This window comes from Nomascus leucogenys, chromosome 22a (genome assembly GCF_006542625.1).
Source record: "Nomascus leucogenys isolate Asia chromosome 22a, Asia_NLE_v1, whole genome shotgun sequence".
In the NCBI taxonomy this organism is placed as follows: Eukaryota; Metazoa; Chordata; class Mammalia; order Primates; family Hylobatidae; genus Nomascus; species Nomascus leucogenys.
In genome coordinates this window covers 31,393,041-31,413,787 of record NC_044402.1, presented here as the reverse complement: position 1 = coordinate 31,413,787, position 20,747 = coordinate 31,393,041, and the positions used below count along the sequence as shown (strand labels likewise).

At 41.6% G+C, this 20,747-nt stretch overlaps 1 protein-coding gene across 2 annotated transcripts in view; it reads left to right on the top strand.

Annotated features, from left to right (window-relative positions):
- LIN52 (lin-52 DREAM MuvB core complex component) overlaps positions 1 to 18,523 on the top strand; it is a 114,564-nt gene extending 96,041 nt beyond the window's left edge. The window contains exon 6 of one of the 2 annotated variants that reach the window (XM_030803795.1): positions 17,045 to 18,523. In XM_030803795.1, the coding sequence (XP_030659655.1) occupies positions 17,045 to 17,100 (56 nt within the window). In that variant the 3' untranslated portion in view covers positions 17,101 to 18,523. The remainder of the gene's footprint in view (positions 1 to 17,044) is intronic. The other variant, XM_003260745.3, reaches the window with a different exon arrangement.
- The last annotated feature ends 2,224 nt before the right edge of the window (positions 18,524 to 20,747 follow it).

Below are 20,747 nucleotides of genomic sequence, written 5' to 3'. Positions count from 1 at the left end.
CAATTAAAAATCAAATTATCAGTTAAATTATCAGCTAAGTAATGTAGATGCTGATTTGTCCAAATCAGCTAAGTAATGTGGATGCTGATTTATCCAAATCAGCATCTATGAAGTAAAAGAATGATCACAGTAAAATTGGATTAGCAAGGTCATCATTTATATACACAGTTGTTGATAGTGTGAGGGCAAAGTATTAATAGTAGAAATTTAGTTAGACTAGTGGAAGTTTAACTTAAGCTATTCCTTTTTGTGACTTGTTAGCTATCAAACTGGCCTGGACCTTAAAGTTAGTCTTGCTACCTATCTCAAAAGCTTCTTTTGAGAAGATTCAGTAAGTAACCAAGGACTCTTTCTCTCCACTTGCCAGCAAATTTTGTAAAAGCAACATGTTGAGCCGGGGAGTTTCCCTCATAGCTGTTTTATGGGCAAAGTGAAAATTGTGTTCTTAGATTCATCAGTATGATTTCTTAAATATTTAAGAGAGAGAAAGGTTGGAAGGTAGTAGCTCCTTATTATTAGGCTTAACCTGAGTTTGATTTGGTAGATTTTAAAAAATATGTAATCTGTGTTTGATTCTTGGTTGTATGTAATTTGTTCCTCATCCAAAGAATTTAATGATGGAAATAAACATTCGTGACATGAAAAGTTACCCTTCTCTCTCTCTCTCTTTTTTTTTTTTTTTAGATGGAGTCTCAGGCTGGAGTGCAGCCCAGGCTGGAGTGCAGTGGCGTGATCTCAGCTCACTGCAAGCTTCACCTCCCGGGTTCACGCTATTCTCCTGCCTCAGCCTCCTGAGTAGCTGGCACTACAGGTGCCCGCCACCACGCCCGGCTAATTTTTTTTGTATTTTTAGTAGAGCCGGGGATTCAGCATGTTAACCAGGATGGTCTTGATCTCCTGACCTCGTGATCTGCCTGCCTCGGCCTCCCAAAGTGCTGGGATTACAGGCATGAGCCACTGTGCCCAGCCGAAAAGTTACCCCCTTCTAAAGCTTTTTCTGTCCATCTATTTCTAGGCCAATTAATCATCCCCGTCTCCGCTCCCTGGCCTACTCTTCCCTGAGTACTCATTCATGTTGCTTCTAACTTATGAATGATATTATGATATGTAGTGATAATGAGGAAAAAGCTATATTTCCAGGGAAGCATTAGGTGAGATTTTCTTTTTATTATGGAAAATTTTTAAGCTAACTAAAGTACAGAGAATGTTACAATGAACCCCATGTACCCATCCCCAGCTTCAAAAATGATCAACTTTCTGCTATTCTTGTTTTATCTGTATCTCCTTTATCACACTTTTTGTTGTTTATGTTGTTTACGATAATATTTTAAGGCAAATCCTAGATGTCATACCATTTCATTCATAAATACTTTCGTACATATCTCTAACCAGAAGATCCCCCCTTTTTTGAAACACTACCATTATTAACATATCAAACAGAATAAAATAATAATTATTTAATAACATCTAATAGTCCCTGTCCAGTTCGGCTCAAAATTGTTTTTTACAATAGGTTTGTTTGAATCAGGATCCAAACAAGGTCTGTACATTGCATTTAGTTGACACGAATCTTAAGTCTCTTTTAATTTCTCTATAACTGCACCCCCTAGTTCCTCTGGGTTTTTTTCCCCATTAATTAATAAAGAAGATGGATTGTTTGTCTGATAGGATTCCCCACATTTTCTCACTCTGTCACCCAGGATGGAGTGCACAGGTGTGATCTTCGCTCACGGTAGCCTTGACATCCCGGGCTCAGCCTCCCAAGTAGCTGAGACTACAGGCACATGCCACCACGCCTGGTTAATTTTTGTATTTTTTGTGGAGATGGGATTTCTCCATGTTGCCTGGGCTGGGCTCAAGAGATCCACCCACCTCAGCTTCCCAAGTTGGTGGGATTGCAGGCGTGAGCCACCACACCCAGCCCCCACATTTTAAGTTTGGATAATTTTATCCTAGTTATATCATTTAACATGTTCTTCTTTCCCGCCAAATTTCCTGTAAGCTGATACAGCTAGATAATGGATTGGGTTTGGATTCAGTCTTTTTGGCAAGAATGCTTCATAATGGTACTGTGTGCTTCCTGTTCCTTCACATCAAGACTGACATGACATCTGTCTGTTCCAGTTTGAGTGAAGATCAGTGGCTTTGGGTGGTATCAGTCATATTATTTTAAAAATAATAACAGTAATGATAATAACATTTATTATTCTATTAAATCAGCAACTATTTGGCTTCCCTGAAATACAGTTCAAAGAGGAATGGCAGAAAAAATGTTAAATTTTTCCTCTTTTCATTTGTCAATTTTCAGAATGAGTTGAAGTGGCTGAGGACTTTTTTTTAAATATCATAGATGTTTGTATTTGTTGTATTTAGATCTATTATAATCATTATTCTTTTTTCTTCAAAATGGTCCCATCTTTAGTGGGTGCCCCTTCAAGTTGGCTCCTGTCTTTTGACATGACCCTAGTAGGTTTTTTTCTTTTTTATTTATTTTTTCTTCTTTTTTTAAATTTTTTTCTTATTTTTTGTTAGACTGAAACATGGAAGACCCTAGTAATCTTTGATAACCTTCTTGCTTTCAGGCATGTCAGGATATCCCTGGTTCACTTACTTCTCCAGACTTGGAATCTTATCCATTTCTCCAAGGAACACTGGTTTCTTTTAGTAGAAATCTAGGCACTAATAGTATTCATTGTTAAGAGACTGTCATTGTCTCTAGGCCTGTTCTATGAACAGGGTAGGTAAATATGGTTTTTGTGAAAAGACAAAAAGGAATTGTATTCTTACCAATAATGCAGCCAGTTCAAATTTAAAATATTTGGGGGTTGGGGGTTTTTATGTAATATATTTGATTTTATAATGATTGCTTTTTTTTTTTTTGAGATGGAGTCTTGCTCTGTCGCCCAGGCTGGAGTGCAGTGGCTTAATCTCGGCTCACTGCAAGCTCCGCTTCCTGGATTCACGCCATTCTCCTGCCTCAGCCTCCCGAGTAGCTGGGACTACAGGCGCCGCCACCACATCCAGCTAATTTTTTGTATTTTTAGTAGAGACGGGGTTTCACCATGTTAGCCAGGATGGTCTCGATCTCCTGACCTCGTGATCTGCCTGCCTTGGCCTCCCAAAGTGCTGGGATTACAGGCGTGAGCCACCGTGCCCAGCCAATGATTTCTTTTTTAATGCTGAAAATCTTGGTTCCTAATAACTAACATAATTATTTTATTTAACCTACAATAAAAGTTACTTCAAAATAACTAACTACATATAACAACAAGACCCCTGGATGCAGCTTAAGGTTTCTTTCTATTTCACTTATTTATTTATTTTTGAGACAGGGTCTCACTCTATTGCTCAGGCTGGAGTATAGTGACACGATCATCCCCCTCCCTACTGATGGACATTTGAGTTGTTTCTCATCTTCAGTTATTACAAATAGTACCGAACTGAATAGGCATGTGAGTAACTCTAAAGTGGAATTTCTGGGTTAAAGGATAAAATGCATATGTAATTTTACTTAAACAAAAATATTTGATGTTCGGTGTTTAATTAAGAACTGAGGCTGGGCACAGAGGTTCATGCTTGTAATCACAGCACTTTGGGAAGCCGAGGTGGCTGGATCACTTGAGATCAGGAGTTCAAGACCATCCTGGCCAACATGATGAAACCCCGTCTCTACGAAAAAACACAAAAAATTAGCCAGGCACGGTGGCTCACACCTGTAATCCCAGCTACTTGGGAAGGTTGAGGCAGGAGAATCGCTTGAACCCAGGAGGCAGAGGTTACAGTGAGCCAAGATGGTGCCACTGCACTCCAGCCTGGGTGACAGAGCGAGACGCTGTCTCAAAAAAAAAAAAACAAAAAAAAAACTGAAAAGGAAATAGAGTTCCTCTTTCCTCATATATGAATGTATTACTTCAACAGATTGTTGATCACCTACCATATGCTTGGTATTGTTCTAATTGCTGGGGATACAGCAAGAGGTTCTGCAGAACTTCATGGAGCATGAAAGTAAATAAACAGCTAATTTCAAGGTCAGGCATGGTTGCTCACACCTTTAATCCCAGCGCCTTGGGAGGCTGAGGCAGGCGGATCACTTGAGCCCAGGAGTTCAAGGCTGCAGTGAGCCAAGCTCGTGCCACTACTCTCCAGGCTGGGCAACAGAGCCAGACCCTGTCTCAGGGGAAACAAAAAGTTAATTTCAGGTTTTGTTAAGTGCTATAAAGGAAATAAATAGGTTGATATTCAAGAAAGCACCTGAAGGCCGGGCGTGGTGGCTCACGCCTATAATCTAGCACTTTGGGAGGCCGAGATAGGCGGATCACAAGGTCAGGAGATTTTTGGCCAGGCATGGTGATTCATGCCTGTAATCCCAGTACTTTGGGAGGTCAAGGCTGTTGGATCACTTGAGGCCAGGAGTTCAAGACCAGCCTGGCCAACATGGTGAAACCCCATCTCTACTGAAAATATAAATATTAGCCAGGCGTAATGGCGCATACCTTTACTCTGAGCTACTCAGAAGTCTGAGACACAAGAATCACTTGAATGGGAGGTAGAGGTTGCAATGAGCCAAGATTGCACCACTGTACTCCAGCCTGAGTGACGGGGTGAGACTCCATCTCAAAAAAGAAAAAAAAGTAAAAAAAGAAGAAAGAATTTCATACATTATTTAATCTCATAAGAGTCTGCAAAGTCTATTTTATAATTCCCATTTTACAGAAAAAACCAATGTTCAGAAAAGTAAATTACTTGTTTGTGGTCTTAAAGTTTGGAAATGGGGGCTGGTTTTTGAATATGTCTAATTCCAAAGCCAGATAAGATAAAAACCTTTTTCAGTGTATTGCATTGCCTCTCTTAACCAAAAAGAAAGCAAAAAATAATGAGTTAGCAGAGTAAATGGTTTTGATTCTCATTTTAACCTGACAGAAATACATATTTTTTTCTTTTAAAGTACTACTCTTGTTTATCACTGGATTATTACACATTCAAAATATATATGCTTATTTTATTTTGGCGATATTTGTTGTATAAGAAAATAGAGGAATATGCCTTTTTGTCCAAGCTAAATAAAACAATTTCAGTATCCATTTTTATTGTTTTTTATTTAATGATGGTTCTACTTTTAAAATACCACAGCAAAAATATCTTACAGGTATTTCTAGCCTTTTCAAATTATGTGCCTTCTAAGTGTCCTATTTATTTATTTCACAAATATTTGTTAACATCTGTGTGCAAGTTACTTTACAAGTGTCGGTTGAAGGCCGGGCGCGGTGGCTCACGCTTGTAATCCCAGCACTGTGGGAGGCCGAGGCAGGCGGATCACGAGGTCAGGAGATCGAGACCACGGTGAAACCCCGTCTCTACTAAAAATACAAAAAAATTAGCCGGGCGTGGTGGCGGGCGCCTGTAGTCCCAGCTACTTGGAGAGGCTGAGGCAGGAGAATGGCGTGAACCCAGGAGGCGGAGCTTGCAGTGAGCCGAGATTGCGCCACTGCACTCCAGCCTGGGCGACAGAGCGAGACTCCGTCTCAAAACAAAAAAAACAACAACAACAAAAAAAACAAGTGTCGGTTGAATTAACTTTCGTAAATGTAATAGCAAAAACATTGTACAGGGTTCTGTAAATAGCCATAAAGTTAATCTTAGGGGGAAATTTTTTTCTTGTGCCGGCACTTATTGAGCACTTAACTGTATTATCTTTAAGGCTCACAATAACTCAGTAAGGTAGATACCAACCCCCACTTAACAGAGGAAGGAACTGAGGCACAGAGAGCCTACGTAATTCATCTGAGATCACTAATACGTGATGGATTTACACCTAAGGTAGATTTAAATCCCTTACAATCATGGGTTTTCTGTCAGAAGTATTAAAAGTTTCTATTAAACAACAAAATAGTTTATAGGGAAATATATTTGTCCTCACTAGTGTTTTAAATTAAATCCATAATGTTGTCCAATGAACCATACACAAAAATTCATAGAGATTTTTTGTATGTGCCTTAAACTAGAACTAGCTTGCAGTTAAAACCCAGATTGTAATTTTACAAACAAGGCCACCTCTAACAATATTAAAATAAAATGATATTATTCCCTGGCTTAAAGAAAAATTCTCCAATAACCATGGGAATGCTTGTGGTATGAAGACAGCATCTTAAATCTCGATGCAAGTCATACACAAAGTGTTATTGCGATGAAAAAATAGTGGCATGAATAATACCTGCTCACAGCCCAAGACACTTGATGTATCTTGGGCCTCATTGTTTGTTGGATTTTGCAATTTCATGAGGAAGATTTGTATTTTTTTAAAAAGTACTGTATTTCTGTGTGTTCCACTTGATGTCAAATCTGTATTCTTAGGTTGTAGGGTTCCATTAAAAAAAATAAATAATCTCAGCCTCTCCTCCCTCCACCTCCCTTTCCCCCCACACTCATTTTGTATAATATGGTAATGATATCACCATAGCAGTAATTATGGGTCATCTTCATTTCTTTCATCTCTGCCTGTTCTGATGGCTTCATTCCTTTGACAGAAAAGATTTGGCTCTGGGTGCTATGATTATTTTGTTAAGCGTTATTCGAATAGACAGGAGTGGGAGAAATTAATCAATCCAAATGCAATTAGCATCATGTTTAACCCAGTGATGGACGTCTCAAGGTGAAACAGCCAGGGGAGTTTCAGACATTATTATTCAATCCAGTGGTTCTTATCTAAATTATAATCAAGAGAGGTTTTTATTGGCTTCTCAGTGTGAAGATGTAACCCTTTCCCTGCCCTGGGGGTCAAGAAGACTAGGCCTTCATCATCCCCAGACGTTAGCTGTTGCCAGCTGCCAGCCCCTTGAAGTCAGATAGACAGGGCAGGAAAGTTGTCTGAATATGCAGGTCATTTGAAATTATCTATACTGTGATCCTGGTCTGATTTTCCTGAGAGTGGAACCTAGCCTATGAATAAGCTACTCTGTCTAACTTGGGGCAAAATATTTTGTGTTCTGATCAAGTCACTTTGACTAGTTGTTCTTCTATCTTAACCTTACATGATAGATTATTATTGCTGTTCTTACTTTATGGATGAGAATATTAAGTCTGTGAAGCTACTAGCCTTTGGTCATAATAAGTGTTTCACCAGGATGTATTACTGTGTAAAGGCCCTGAAGCATGAATGTTCTGCACAAATTTATGAGTATTTAATAAAAGTTCTAGCCCCCAGAGTATTAATTCATTGCTCTGATCTCATTGCCTTTCATTCAATTGAGTTCTACCCTTGAAAAGGAAACCAAGTAAAACTATGAAATAGACCTGTCAGGTCCTCTGAAAAGGAAACAAAATACAGCTAAGTTGTTAGCTCTCATTTCTCGAACACAGATCTTTGGGGGTTTTTTGCTGTTGTTTTGGTTTGTTTCTAATAGGAAGAAGGATGATAAGAGTACATATTTGAAATCTAGTCTTGTTTTGCTCTTAAAAGAGGGCAGGGCAAGGAGAGTTGATGGAGAAACAGTCTTTCACTTGAATGCAACATTTTTCAAATGCCTGACAATTAAGATTCTTCTACTTCTGCCTTCAATCATCAGGCATCATGGCTGACACTCCCCATATTTTATGTTCCTGCTTGATGTTTTATATTCTGAAAATAAATCTGTTGGCTGGATATTTCTGTCCTTTTTTTCTGTTATGAAAAGCCATTAAAATTATTTTCCATATTGGAACTGTCCAAATTTGTTTACCTGCACATTGAGTCCTGGCTTTTCTTTTTCATATTACTTCTTGGATAAAACACTCTCTGCAAATAGGCATTACTATGAATTGAAGAAAAAAAGTTTGATATAAAATTATCTTTCTCAGGCCGGACATGGTGGCTCATGCCTGTAATCCCAGCACTTTGGGAGACTGAGGCAAGAGGATTGCTTGAGGCCAGGAGTTCAAGACCAGTTCGACATAGCAAGACCCCATATCTACAAAAAAATTAAAAAGTAAAATATATAATATAATTTTCTTTCTCAGAAGTAACTGGAGGGAACAGTGTTCTTGGCCACTGCACCCTTTTGGAAGAGTCCTGATAAAGAGCCAAGATACCCAATAGAAAGATAATCTAGAAAGTGTGCTCCCAGAAAGATTTTTTTGAGAATACTGAGGACAAAAATTTTGATAGTCTGTGATAGTTTGATCCAGACTGTTATTTTCTCAGGTATATAGTATTTTAGTCTCCTTTTTGAAATGTTTTATTATGTCTAAATAACTTTTTTTTTTTTTTTGAGACAGAGTCTTATCCTGTCACCCAGGCTGGAGTACAGTGGCGCGATCTCGGCTCACTGCAACCTCCGCCTCCCAGATTCAAGCAATCCTCCCCCTTCAGCCTCCCAAGTAGCTGGGATTACAAGCATGTGCCACCATGCCTGGCTAATTTTTGTGTTTTTACTAGATATGGGGTTCCACCAGGCTGCCCAGGCTGGTCTCAAACTCCTGACCTCATGTGATCTGGCTGTCTCGACCTCCCAAAGTGCTGGGATTATAGATGTGAGCCACCATGCCTGGCCACCTAAAGGACTTTAGGCAAAAACCTCAAGGCTGCTGACCTTCAAATGCTACTTTTATATATTTTAGAGAGAAGTAAGATTTACACCAAAGACTGTTGCTAGTGTATTCTTCTCCATAAGAGTTGATGGAGAACAATCAGTGGACCTTATTACAGTTGCACCACCTGCTGAGGGCCACCAAGTGTCCTAATGGGATGAAGCTCCAAAAGACCCCTCCTCATCCAGTGACACTGTGTGCTCTTCACAGCTCCTTCTGCTCTTGACAGTGACTGCAGCACCAGCTGCTCTCATATCAGAGGCATTAAAAAGTGCTTAGTCCTTGACTTATTGATCACTTAGTGATACTTTTCCTGTGAAGATCTGACACTGAGCTGGAGTGTGGTGAAGAGCCTCAGTCTGGCAGACTGCCCTGGAACTGCTCTGCTGTACACCAGCTCTGTGCCAGAGCCACAGGGAAACGTTGCACATTCCTGCGAGACAGAAATCAGCATTATAAATCACATTGCTCTCTTTTTGTTCTCTGCCAATCCACCAGAATACCTGTTAACAACAGCTAGCTCCATCTCAAAGGCAGCATTGCCTTTGAGAATAGTCTCTTTCTGTGGGAAAGCATGTCTTGGACTTTATTTGAATCTTCCTAATATCTAGTACATAGTGTGTGCTCCATGTGACTGCCTTCACTCTTCACCACCCCCTCCATGCTTCTTTTCTGCATGGCACACACTGATAACTGATCAGTAGGTCCCTTTTGTCATAGCTGTTAGAATACATTCAAGATAGAATGCATTCAAGAGTTCAGGGACCAAAAAAGTAATTTTTAAAGAAGAGTCAAAACTATAACAAATGGCATCATTTCTATAAAAACATCTTTTATGAGGCTAATTAAATAAACAGCCTTTAGCACATTGATTTAAACTATTTTTCTTTATTTTTATTTTTATTTTTATTTTTATTTTTTGAGATGGAGTCTTGCTCTGTCATCCAGGCTGGAGTGCAGTGGCACAATCTCGACTCACTGCAAGCTCTGCCTCCTGGGTTCATGCCATTCTCCTGCTTCAGCCTCCCAAGTAGCTGGGACTACAGGCGCCCACCACCACGCCCGGCTAATTTTTTTGTATTTTTAGTAGAGATGGGGTTTCACCGTGTTAGCCAGGATGGTCACAATCTCCTGACCTCGTGATCTGCCTGCATCGGCCTCCCAAAGTGCTGGGATTACAGGTGTGAGCCACCGCACCCGGCCACTAAACTGGGATTTTATTTGTTCCTTTTGGCTAGAAGTATCTACTGGTATAGTTAAAGAAGGTAGCTGCCTCCACCTAGTACCCGACATTACTCCAGCCAGGCTTAATACGCCACAGTATGCATTCATTCACACAGATGCAAGTCATTTGTGTTACCATTTGTCTTGCATTGGAAGATCTTTTTAGAAATAAATAGGTCTTCTTTTGCCACTCCTGGTGCTGTGTATGTGCTTACTTGGTGTAGATCTGGTACCTCCTGTAAAGCAGCAGCTAAGGCGACTCCAGGGCTCACCATGACTGACAAGAAGGCCAAGGAAGGAAGCAAGACTGAGAACCGTGGTGGTTTTTTGTTTTTGTTTTTGTTTTTTTGTTTTTTGAGACAGAGTCTCACTCTGTTGACCAGGCTGGATTACAGTCACATGATCTCGGCTCACTGCAACCTCTGCCTCCTGGGTTCAAGCGATTCTCCTGCCTCAGCCTCCAGAGTAGCTGGGACTACAGGCGCACGCCACCACGCTCAGCTAATTTTTGTATTTTTAGTAGAGATGAGGGTTCACCATGTTGGCCAGGCTGTCTCGAACTCCTGACCCCTCAGGTAATCCGCCTGCCTTGGCCTCCCAAAGTGCTGGGATTACAGGCATGAGCCACCATGCCCAGCCAACAGTGGTCATATTAATTTGAAGGTGGAGGGGTAGGATAGTTCAGTGGTGCAGTCTAAGATTAAGAGGCATACACCACTTGGTAGACTAATGAAAGCTCATTGTGAACAACAGTTTATCAATGAGGCAGATCAGATTCCAATTTGATGGACAGCCGATTAATGAGACAGACACACCTGCACAGTTGGAAACGAGGATACAATTGATATGTTCCAGCAGCAGACAGGAGGTGTCTACTACAAAGGGAACCTGGTCTTTACTGCAGAACTCCATTCCCACAGACCAGGAATACATTCTCAGAAAACTACAACTCCATTGAATTCCATTCTGACTACAACAGTGTAGATTTATTCCTTTATTGTGCATCAAATGACTGGCATTTGTGCACAAGCATATTGCCTTTTTATTTTTTAAACTAAATGGCCAATGGTATGTTTTGATCGACATCAGATGGAGATAAGATGGGGATAAATACTGATTCTGTGGCAATGCCCCCTTTCTCCATTAGTGGCATGCTCATTCACCTCTTATCTCTATACTTCATTATTTTGCCTCATCATTTAATAAAAATCAATAACAATCCTTCCATGCTTGAAGCTAGTAGTTCAAGATCCTGTCTCTACAAAAAAAGATCCTGTCTCTACAAAATAAAAAAGCCAGGTGTTGCACGCCTATAGTCACAACTACTTAGGAGGCTGAGGCAGGAGGATCACTTGAGTCCAGGAGGTTGAGGCTGCAGTGAGCTATGGCTGCACCACTGCACTCCAGCCTGGGTGACAGAGCGAGACCTTGTCTCTTATTAAAAAAAAAAAAAAAAAAAAAAAAATCCTTCCATACCTTGTTAAATTGGAGAATTTTGGTGTTTCTCACTTGTCATTCTAAAACCAACCAGTTTTTAAACTCTTGTACATAGCTGTTACATGTAGGGCAATATGTCTTTAAGTCGGGATAAGTTACTCTAAAAGAAATGAATCTTAGCTAGTTTTCCCACCAGGCATCCTATTGCTTAAATAAACTTCCTGTTTGAAATGAAACAAATAGTTGTACAGTAGCTAGCATTTATTGAATGCCTATGTGACTTTGTATTAATCCTACCTTGAATGGATGAGGAAAGGAGCTCAGAAAAATAACTTGGTAATTTGCCTATGTGGCCCAGGGTCAATGTAAGAGCTGAAGTCCTGCTCTTTTCACAATATTACGTTGTCTCTGTTTCCTGGCCACTCATATTAGAATCTCCTAAAAGCAACCTGTTATTGCTCTTCTGAATGTGAGAAAACCAGTGGAAAGTAATTTGTCCGCACTTCACAAACATTTTTAATTATATTGAGGCATAGAAATATTTAAAGTAGTTCGCGTTGGAATTGAAAAACTGAACTATGAGTTTCTTCCACTTCATTAAAAAGTTACTTAAACTTTACATTGTTCTCTACATAAAAGCTGAGCAGAATTTTATCAGGCAATTGCCTCAGAGTTAAAATCTGGACAGTCTTTCTGTAATAAAACCCATATGTCATTGGTGAAAGATGCAGAGCCCTGGCAGAGAGGGCTGGTCTCGAGAGAGATTCTGCACCCAATCTTGTTAACCAGGGTGCAGGTAATGCCTCATCCCCTCACCAGTGAGAAATCAATCTGTACCACTGAATCTTTTTCAACCAGCCACCAGAAAAATTTACTGCAGAGAAGGCAGTTTGGGGGTAGTCATCGTGGAAAGTGAGCCAGAAGCAAGGCTAAATGTAGGATGGAGGAATTGGAGAGTCTAAAGAAGAGATTATATTAAACCACACACCACTTTCAGAGCAGGCACAGTGGAGTCCTCCTTTCAGCCCTGACCTCTTCAAGTGTACCCAGGTGTTTACAGCTGCCATGAACTGGATAGCCCTGGAGAAACTACGAAAGTGGTGGGGGATAACAGAAACAGTGGAAACCTGGAAGTTGATTGTAGTCTATCCATTTGCTGTCTCTCAGTGTGTAGTAGCCAGTCCCCTCTCCACACTCTCTGCAGCATTTCACGTGTTAACCCTATGGTGACAGTTTCAATTGTGGCTTTCTCAATTTGTGATATATGTATGACATAATAGGGCCTGTAAATCATGACTTGACATAGGGGTCATGCTTCTCTCCTGCACGGCATACACCAGTGGCTGATGACCAGTGGGCCCCTCTTGGCATACTTATTAGAATGGAAGTGGTGTTGCCTTCCTATGAAACCTTGTAATCTTAGAGAATAAATCCAGTATCAAAAAAATAGTCGACAGGCTGGGCGAGGTGGCTCATGCCTATAATCCCAGCACTTTCGGAGGCCAAGGCGGGCGGATCACCTGAGGTCAGGAGTCTGAGACCAGCCTGGCCAACATGGTGAAAACCTGTCTCTACCAAAAATATAAAAAATTAGCCAAGCGTGGTGGTGCATGCTTGTAATCCCAGCTACTTGAGAGGCTGTGGCAGGAGAATCACTTGAACCGGGGAGGCAGAGGTTTCAGTGAGCTGAGATTGCACCATTGCACTCCAACCTGGGCAACAAGAGCGAGATTCTGTTTCAAAAAAAAAAATGAAAATAGTTGACAGATTTCACTGACTCTATATAACACTCTCCCTCCCAATCTTGTTGTGTCTAGAATTGTTTTCTTTGTAATATAATACATTATGGGGAACAAAGAACAAGGAGAAAATGGAGGAACTGGGAGTGCCAAGCTGAAGAACATGTAGTCTTACTCTGGCCATTCATTCTAGAATTATACCAAGCTACAACCATTGTGAAGAAGAAGGGACAGAACTAGGCAGTGGGGAATAGAAATGGCTTTCTCTTCTCTGTAAGCAGGCAGTAGTCATCTCTAAAGATTTTTCCCCAAAGAGATTTTAAATTCCTGATGGGAGCTTAAAAAGCTAAGAGTAAAATACATTTATTTATAAGACCCTACTAGAAGAGGTGTGTGTGTGTGCATGTGTGTGTATGTGTGCGTGTGCACGTGTAGACGAGGAATACAGAATAGTAGCAGAAGGCTGTCTCCCTACTAATGGGATTTTGTAGCAGCATGTGCGAGTTTGTTTCAGAAGTCAAAAATGAACAGATGTTAGTATAAATTACCTCTGTGTCTGATGTCTTGCAAATTAAAAGCGCGGTTGGCATCACTAAACAATTTCACAAGGTTTGGGGGGGTGCGGTTAGCGGGCGGTGATTACTGTAGCAGGTCGGTAAGAATCTTCGCACTGCAGCAGAGCAAGGATAAAGAAATGAGGAATAAAATGAGGGCTATATGAATTAATCAGAAATGTTAACATCTCTGATGACAAGTGAACAGGAGGGCACATGCTCTGAAGCAGCCCCTGACCCACAGCAATTTCTGTGTGCACAAAAAGGGGTTGGTGCTTAGCATCTGATTTATAGGGCACAGCCCTCTTTTAGGGAGCGGCTGTGTCATACATTCGTATATCTCCTATATGGGACTGGCGAGTAGGAAAACTTTCTCTCCTCCCATGTAGGAGATGATGTCTTTTGAATTACTTCTACTTTTACAGTGGTTTCCTGCAGCTCTGTGTACTTGGATTAGGTTGAAGGGGGAGGAATGATTGAGTGGAAAAAGGGTTGTTAAATAGGATTGGTTAAATTCAAGGAGAGCTTGCCACTGAGAGACTTCAGAATATCTATTTATTTTTCCTTTTAAACCCTTTTGACCCCTTAAATTGTGTGGATCTTTTAAAATTCTAAGTCTTAAAATATTGGTCATTTTCCCATTTGGGGAAAAACAGTAAGGAGTTGGTGAGTCTGAAGGTCAGCAGGCAGAAATCATTTGTTAGAACAGTGCAGTGCTCCAGGCCCAGGATTTTTGGAACAAGGCTCTGTTCTCTCCAGAAGAGTTTTGTATTGCCCCTGTCTGGTTTCCAGAGGTCCTGCTTCTAGCCATGTTGCAGGATCATTTGTTACATGTTTAAACTTGAGAGTAGGCAGATAACCCATCTAGTAGAAATAAGTGAGACCCAATCTGCCCAAAAGTATAAGTAAATTTCTTTTCCTTCAAGCTGAGGGGAAAGATGCCAAGGAACGGAGTTTTTTGTTTGCTAGCCTCCCTTTGTGCAGTTTGTTCATTCATTCATTCATTCATTCATTCACTCACTCAGAAAATGCTAAGTGCGAGAGAACTTACCCCCTCTGGAATATGTTTCGTTAATGATTGGCACTATACCAAGCATGTTCATTGCTAATATCCAAGAGAAAAGTAGGGTATTAACATGCTGTGCATTACAAATGAAGAGACTGAGGCTCAGAGATCTGCCCAGTCCAAGGTGTTACCCGCTGGTAAGTGGTAAGAGCTGGAACTTAAACTGAGTTCAAATCCTGTGTTCTCTGCAAGAAGCCCATGCTACCTCCTATGGGCAAGACAGTACTTGATTGGGTTTTCTCTAGAGTAGTTAGTTCTTGACCTCAATCTCCATGAACTTGGCATTATTTGCATTAAGGGAAATGATTTTCTTGCCAAATAAGCAAGGCACATTTAAAAAGACTCCCATCATGTAGAGAGTGGAGCACTGAGGGCCACTAACTAGTCATATTTGTTGATGGAAAGGAAGGAAACTAACATTTTTTGCATTTCTACTTGGTTCTAGTTCTTTGGTGTATTATAATTTATCCAGTCAACACTTACTCAGCAGACACTAGGTCTGCTGACTCTGTAGCAGGTCGGTAAGAATCTTCGCACTGCGGCAGAGCAAGGATAAAGAAATGAGGAATAAAATAAGGGCTATATGAATTAATCAGAAATGTTGACATCTCTGATGACAAGTGAACAGGAGAGCACGTGCTCTGGAGTTTGGATCTGATTGTTTGGATCTCTTGCCAAAGGAGAGAAGACCAAAGCGCTAAACAGTGTCTGCCTTCAGTTTTTACATTTTAGTGGAGGAAGACAACTATATAAGCAAGTAATTGCATGCAAGTCTTATAGGAACTTTGCTTGTACAGGATTTGCTGTAAATCCATGAAGAAAGGAATGGTCTGTTTGATTTGGTCTGGGTTGGGGTTGTGAGCACATGAGGCAAGACCCAACACTGGGCTTCTATGCCTAGTTAATGGAATTTCCTTTCCCTTTGTTGGAGCACAGGAACTAGTGAAAGATGGGGAATGTATAGACTGAAGTTACAAAAGCCTCCTTGTGGTCCCAGAGGTTGTGTTGTTTTATTTCTTCATTGTACAAGAAAACAAGAAACTTAAACTTAAGTTGGGGCAGAGGGAAGCTGGAGGCCATTCATCTAGCTCCATTTGCTCTGGACCTGGGAAAGGCAACAAGGAGGCCAGGGTGAAGGTCCTTCTAATTCCTGAGGGTGTCTCCCTAGCCACTTCACTTCTTTGGCCAGGATGGAGATGTGTTCTTGGGAGACCACACAGCCTACCCTGTGCCTACTGCATGGTTCCAGAAGGCCTGGCTTCCAGAGCCAGCCATCAGCGATCAGAAACTTTCTGCACTGTTAAATCCATTTGAGAAATCTGAAAACATGGCCTTGCAGGATGAGGATGAGGATGAGGAAGGGGCTGTTACACTACTTATGTTTTCTGAGATCTAAAATGGGGGACCTCTGGAGTGGCCCTTGTAATTGAGAAATGTTTTACTTTAATTTTGGAGCCTTATATGTAGGAAAGTAGCTGTATAAACCCACTTGTAACTACAGCATTCAAAGATCGATGGTGCTGAAAGCTGGGGAAAGACACATAAACCTTGGCTGGCTATATTAAATATCTAAGGACTGACAGTGCCAAGGGAGAGAAGACCAAAGCTCTGTAAACCCTACTTTATGACAACATCCACAGATGAACTGCACTGAGGGAATATAAACCCTGTTATATTACAGTATCCAGGGACTACCACTGCTGAGAGATAGGGTAAATGATCTCTAATTTTGATTTGAGATTATAAATGTCCAGAGACCAGCAACCCAGAGAAGACTAATCTTGGTTGGATTTTAGGCTCCAAGAGCAAACCCCCTGAGATAGTGAACATGAGTATTAGGTTAGATTCTTGAGACAGAGATAGGTTTTGGGGGAATCCCCTGGTGATTTGTTTAAAGGTGGGTGATAAAATCTTTCCCAGTCATTTGGCGTGTATCTCAATTGCCAACTTCAGAATAGCTTTGTACAGTTTTAGTTGTCTATAGTGGTTTGTTTTTACCCCCTTTTAGGAGGTTAGTTGGTGATGATTGAATCTGTTGTGATAGCAACTTGATATATAATTTAAATCAATCTGCATTTTTAAATTAAATCTTTCTAGGCCGGGCGCGGTGGCTCAAGCCTGTAATCCCAGCACTTTGGGAGGCCGAGGCGGGCGGATCACGAGGTCAGGAGATCGAGACCATCCTGGCTAACACAGTGAAACCCCGTCTCTACTAAAAATACAAAAAATTAGCCGGGTGTGTTGGCGGGCGCCTGTAGTCCCAGCTACTCGGAGAGGCTGAGGCAGGAGAATGGCGTGAACCCGGGAGGCGGAGCTTGCAGTGAGCGGAGATTGCGCCCCTGCACTCCAGCCTGGGTGACAGAGCGAGACTCCGTCTCAAAAAAAAAAAAAAAAAATCTTTCTATGATTCTTTTTTCAGATTTTAGGTTTTCATTTATCATTTGTTTACTTTGTGATTCCAGCCAGAGAGATGACACGGGGGAAATTCCTCAATATTCTAGAGAAGCCCAAGAAGTAGCAGCTGCTTGCGGACAGGATGTCCTGGGGTCCGAAACCAAGCTCCCTTCCCGGTGCACCTCTAACAATGCACACCTCACTGCTTGCTTGGGAGAGGCCAGAGGGTGTACCTCCAGGACTGCCCTCTCCCCTGCTCCTGGCACTCTATGCGTCTGAGGACATTCAGCAGCAAGAGAAGAATCTGCTCTACCCAAGGATCATTGCAGTTACTCAGTCAACTTTCAGACTTGAACCTTCTTAGCCTCGGATATTGGTAACAGCTGAGGGCATATCATTCTTAAAGGTCAAAGTCCTGCTTTCTCATTTCTGGAAGTGATTCAGGAGCCCCAGGATCTTACGGTTGATTTGACTCAGTCATGGCAGTCAGTTGTGACATGTTGATTGGATGGGTTCTTTTGAATTGTTCTTGATCTCTTAGAAAGTGTTTATGATGTGAGGAGACCAGAGACCAAATAGATTCTGGACCAGACCATGCAGCCTGACCTGTGAACTCTCCAGTATATACTAAGTTCCCAGAATCCCCAGCTGGAGAAACCAGAATCTTCTCGAAATGTATATCTGTTTTTTAAAACTTCTGTACCTCTTATGATAGTCCCATTTGCTTTTCATTCCTTACTTCCCAGCCCCACCTTCCAGTTCTGACTTCGGGCAGAGGGATCCCTGAGTCCCTCCTGGAATTAGCTTGTATAGTGAAAGGCCCATCCAAGGTTGTCTAAAGACCAATGTGAAGGTGATGGAAAGGACTTTTGAGTTCTAATTAACCTGTTACAGATTCAAGCAAGAAAGTCAGTGTAGCCTGAAAGACGAGAAACGGGATGGTTTATAGGAGTTCCTATTTGGTTGAAAGCTAGAAGCCCTAATTGACCTTAAAGGAACATGCTATGGGATGGTGGGATTGTCCCCTCTGACAGCACATATGAGATAGTTCATCTATATAATAGAAACACACACACACGAAAGAGAATCTTCTGACTTAAATACAACTTTCATGGAGTTCTTCACCACTTATCTGTCTCTGTTAAAATCTGAAAATCTAGCCCATGGGTAAAATCTATTATATGTGTTCTCCATATTTCTCATATAAGCCAGTCTCCAGCATCTGATGTTTTAAGAAGTGCATGGAGTTTCCTAAACTTTGCACAAAAGAATATCCTGGGGCCGGGCATGGTGGCTCACGCCTGTAATCCCAGCACTTTGGGAGGCCAAGGCAGGCAGATCATAAAGATTGAGACCATCCTGGCCAACATGGTGAAACCTTGTCTCTACTAAAAATACAAAAATTAGCTGGGCGTGGTGGCACATACCTATAGTCCCAGCTACTCGGGAGGCTGAGGCAGGAGAATCGCTTGAACCCAGGAGGCAGAGGTTGCAGCGAGCCAAGATCATGCCACTGCACTCCAGCTTGGGCGACAGAGTGAGACTCCATCTCAAAATAAATAAATAAATAAGAATATCCCGGCCAGGCAGCTCACGCCTGTAATCCCAGCACTTTGGCAGGCTGAGGTGGGCAGATCACTTGAAGTCAGGAGTTCGAGACCAGCCTGGCCAACATGGTGAAACCCTGTCTCTACTAAAAATACAAAAATTATCTGGGCGTGATGGTGCATGCCTATAGTCCCAGCTACTTGGGGGCCTGAGGCACGAGAATTGCTTGAATTTGGGAGGTGGAGGTTGCGGTGAGCCGAAATTACGCCACTGCAGTCCAGCCTGGGCAACAGAGTGAGACTCTGTCTCAGAAAGAAAAAAAAAAAGAATATCCCTGTGACAATAGTCTGATGGTGTTTGGACACAAGAAAATTATGGTTTTGAGTCGTGAGTGTTTGCTAGGGCATGGCACTCTTCAGTTTAACAGCTGATCCATTAAACATTTTCTGACATTTGTGCCTTGTTCTCATGCTAGAATTAATGCTGGATTTTTCTCTCATTTCACCATCCATGTAGTTTTACTTATTGAAAGGAAAAAAGACTTAACACAAGATAGGAAAGATGAGTATGAGAAGTAAAACATTCTGCCGGGGTGCTACATAGAAGGTTAGGTTGTAGGGGCTTTGATTTTAATTTAAACTTATTATCGATTGATATTTCTGTATCTCACTAAATGCGGTTGAAGAGTGTGTGTGTGTGTGTGTGTGTGGCCAAAAAATAGTGCCATAATGTCAAATTCTTCCTTTGCTCTGTTTTTGAGAGTTGATGACATCAGGCACTTTTCAGCGTTTGGGGAAATTGATTGGGATACCTCCCCCAAACCAACTCAAGTCTGTAACTGGAAGCCAGGTAGTTGGTTTTCTGGTCTGCTTTGGCCTCTTTCTTTTACCGTCATCTTATTCACCAGCACTTAATGTAAGTAGATGTTTTAGAATTGCGATATTTATTGGTTTTGTATTTGTCATCCTTAGAAATGTTAATGATGTATTTTTATATTGATAATATAAATTTATGTACAGTATGTGCGTATATGTATTTCAGGATGTTAGAGTATTGTACTTTGTATGTGATGGTTTCTGTGTCTTCATAATAAATATGTCCCTTTTACAGGAGGGTGAGTTTTTCCTCAGAGGGCCGAGTTGGATATTTAAAGCACAGACCTCATCAGAAAGTATAACTATAATGATAAATAATCCACTGTTTTCCCCCTTAATATACTTAATGGATAGTTTGGGGCTTTACAGTCATCTACTTGGTCTCCTGCCTTTCAGTCTATCCTACCACTGCCCAACACCCTAAAGTGGTATTTAGAAACCTTTAATACCTGCCGGGCGCAGTGGTTCACGCTTGTAATCCCAGCACTTTGGGAGGCTGAGGCGGGCGGATCACGAGGTCAGGAGATCGAGACCACGGTGAAACCCCGTCTCTACTAAAAATACAAAAAATTAGCCGGGCGTGGTGGCGGGCGCCTGTAGTCCCAGCTACTCGGAGAGGCTGAGGCAGGAGAATGGCATGAACCCGGGAGGCGGAGCTTGCAGTGAGCCGAGATTACGCCACTGCACTCCAGCCTGGGTGACAGAGCGAGACTCCGTCTCAAGAAAAAAAAAAAAAAAAGAAGCCTTTAATACCTTCCCGTGTCTACTAGTAAAGTCTCAATCTCTTGACCTGGCATTTTAAGACTCTCTGCGTGTAATCCTAAGCAACCCTTCCATTTATTTTTCTTCCTCTGCTATATATGAAGTCTCTGTTGCAGTTACTCTGAACAGTTCCCAGTTTCTCACTTGAGTGCCTTTGCTCCTGCCTTTGAGTTCCTAGAAGGTCTTGGATCCATTTTGCATCTAGCAAACTTATGCTTCCTATTATCTCCTGATGATCCAGCCGGAAATGGTCCTTCCCCTACATTCCTATAGCATTTACCCATATCATCCCTGTGACTCTTACCACACTCTGCCTTATATTTAAGTGGTCTGAGTACTTTTTCTTTTTGAGACAGAGTCTCACTCTGTTGCCCAGGCTGGAGTGCAGTGGTGCAATTTTGGCTTACTGAAACCTCTGCCTCCCGGGTTCAAGCGATTCTCTGCCTCAGCCACCCTAGTAGCTGGGATTACAGGCACATGCCACCATGCCCGGCTAATTTTTGTATTTTTAGTAGAGATGGGTTTTGCCATGTTGGCCTCGAGTGATCCTCCCACCTCGGCCTCCCAAAGTGCTGGGATTACAAAG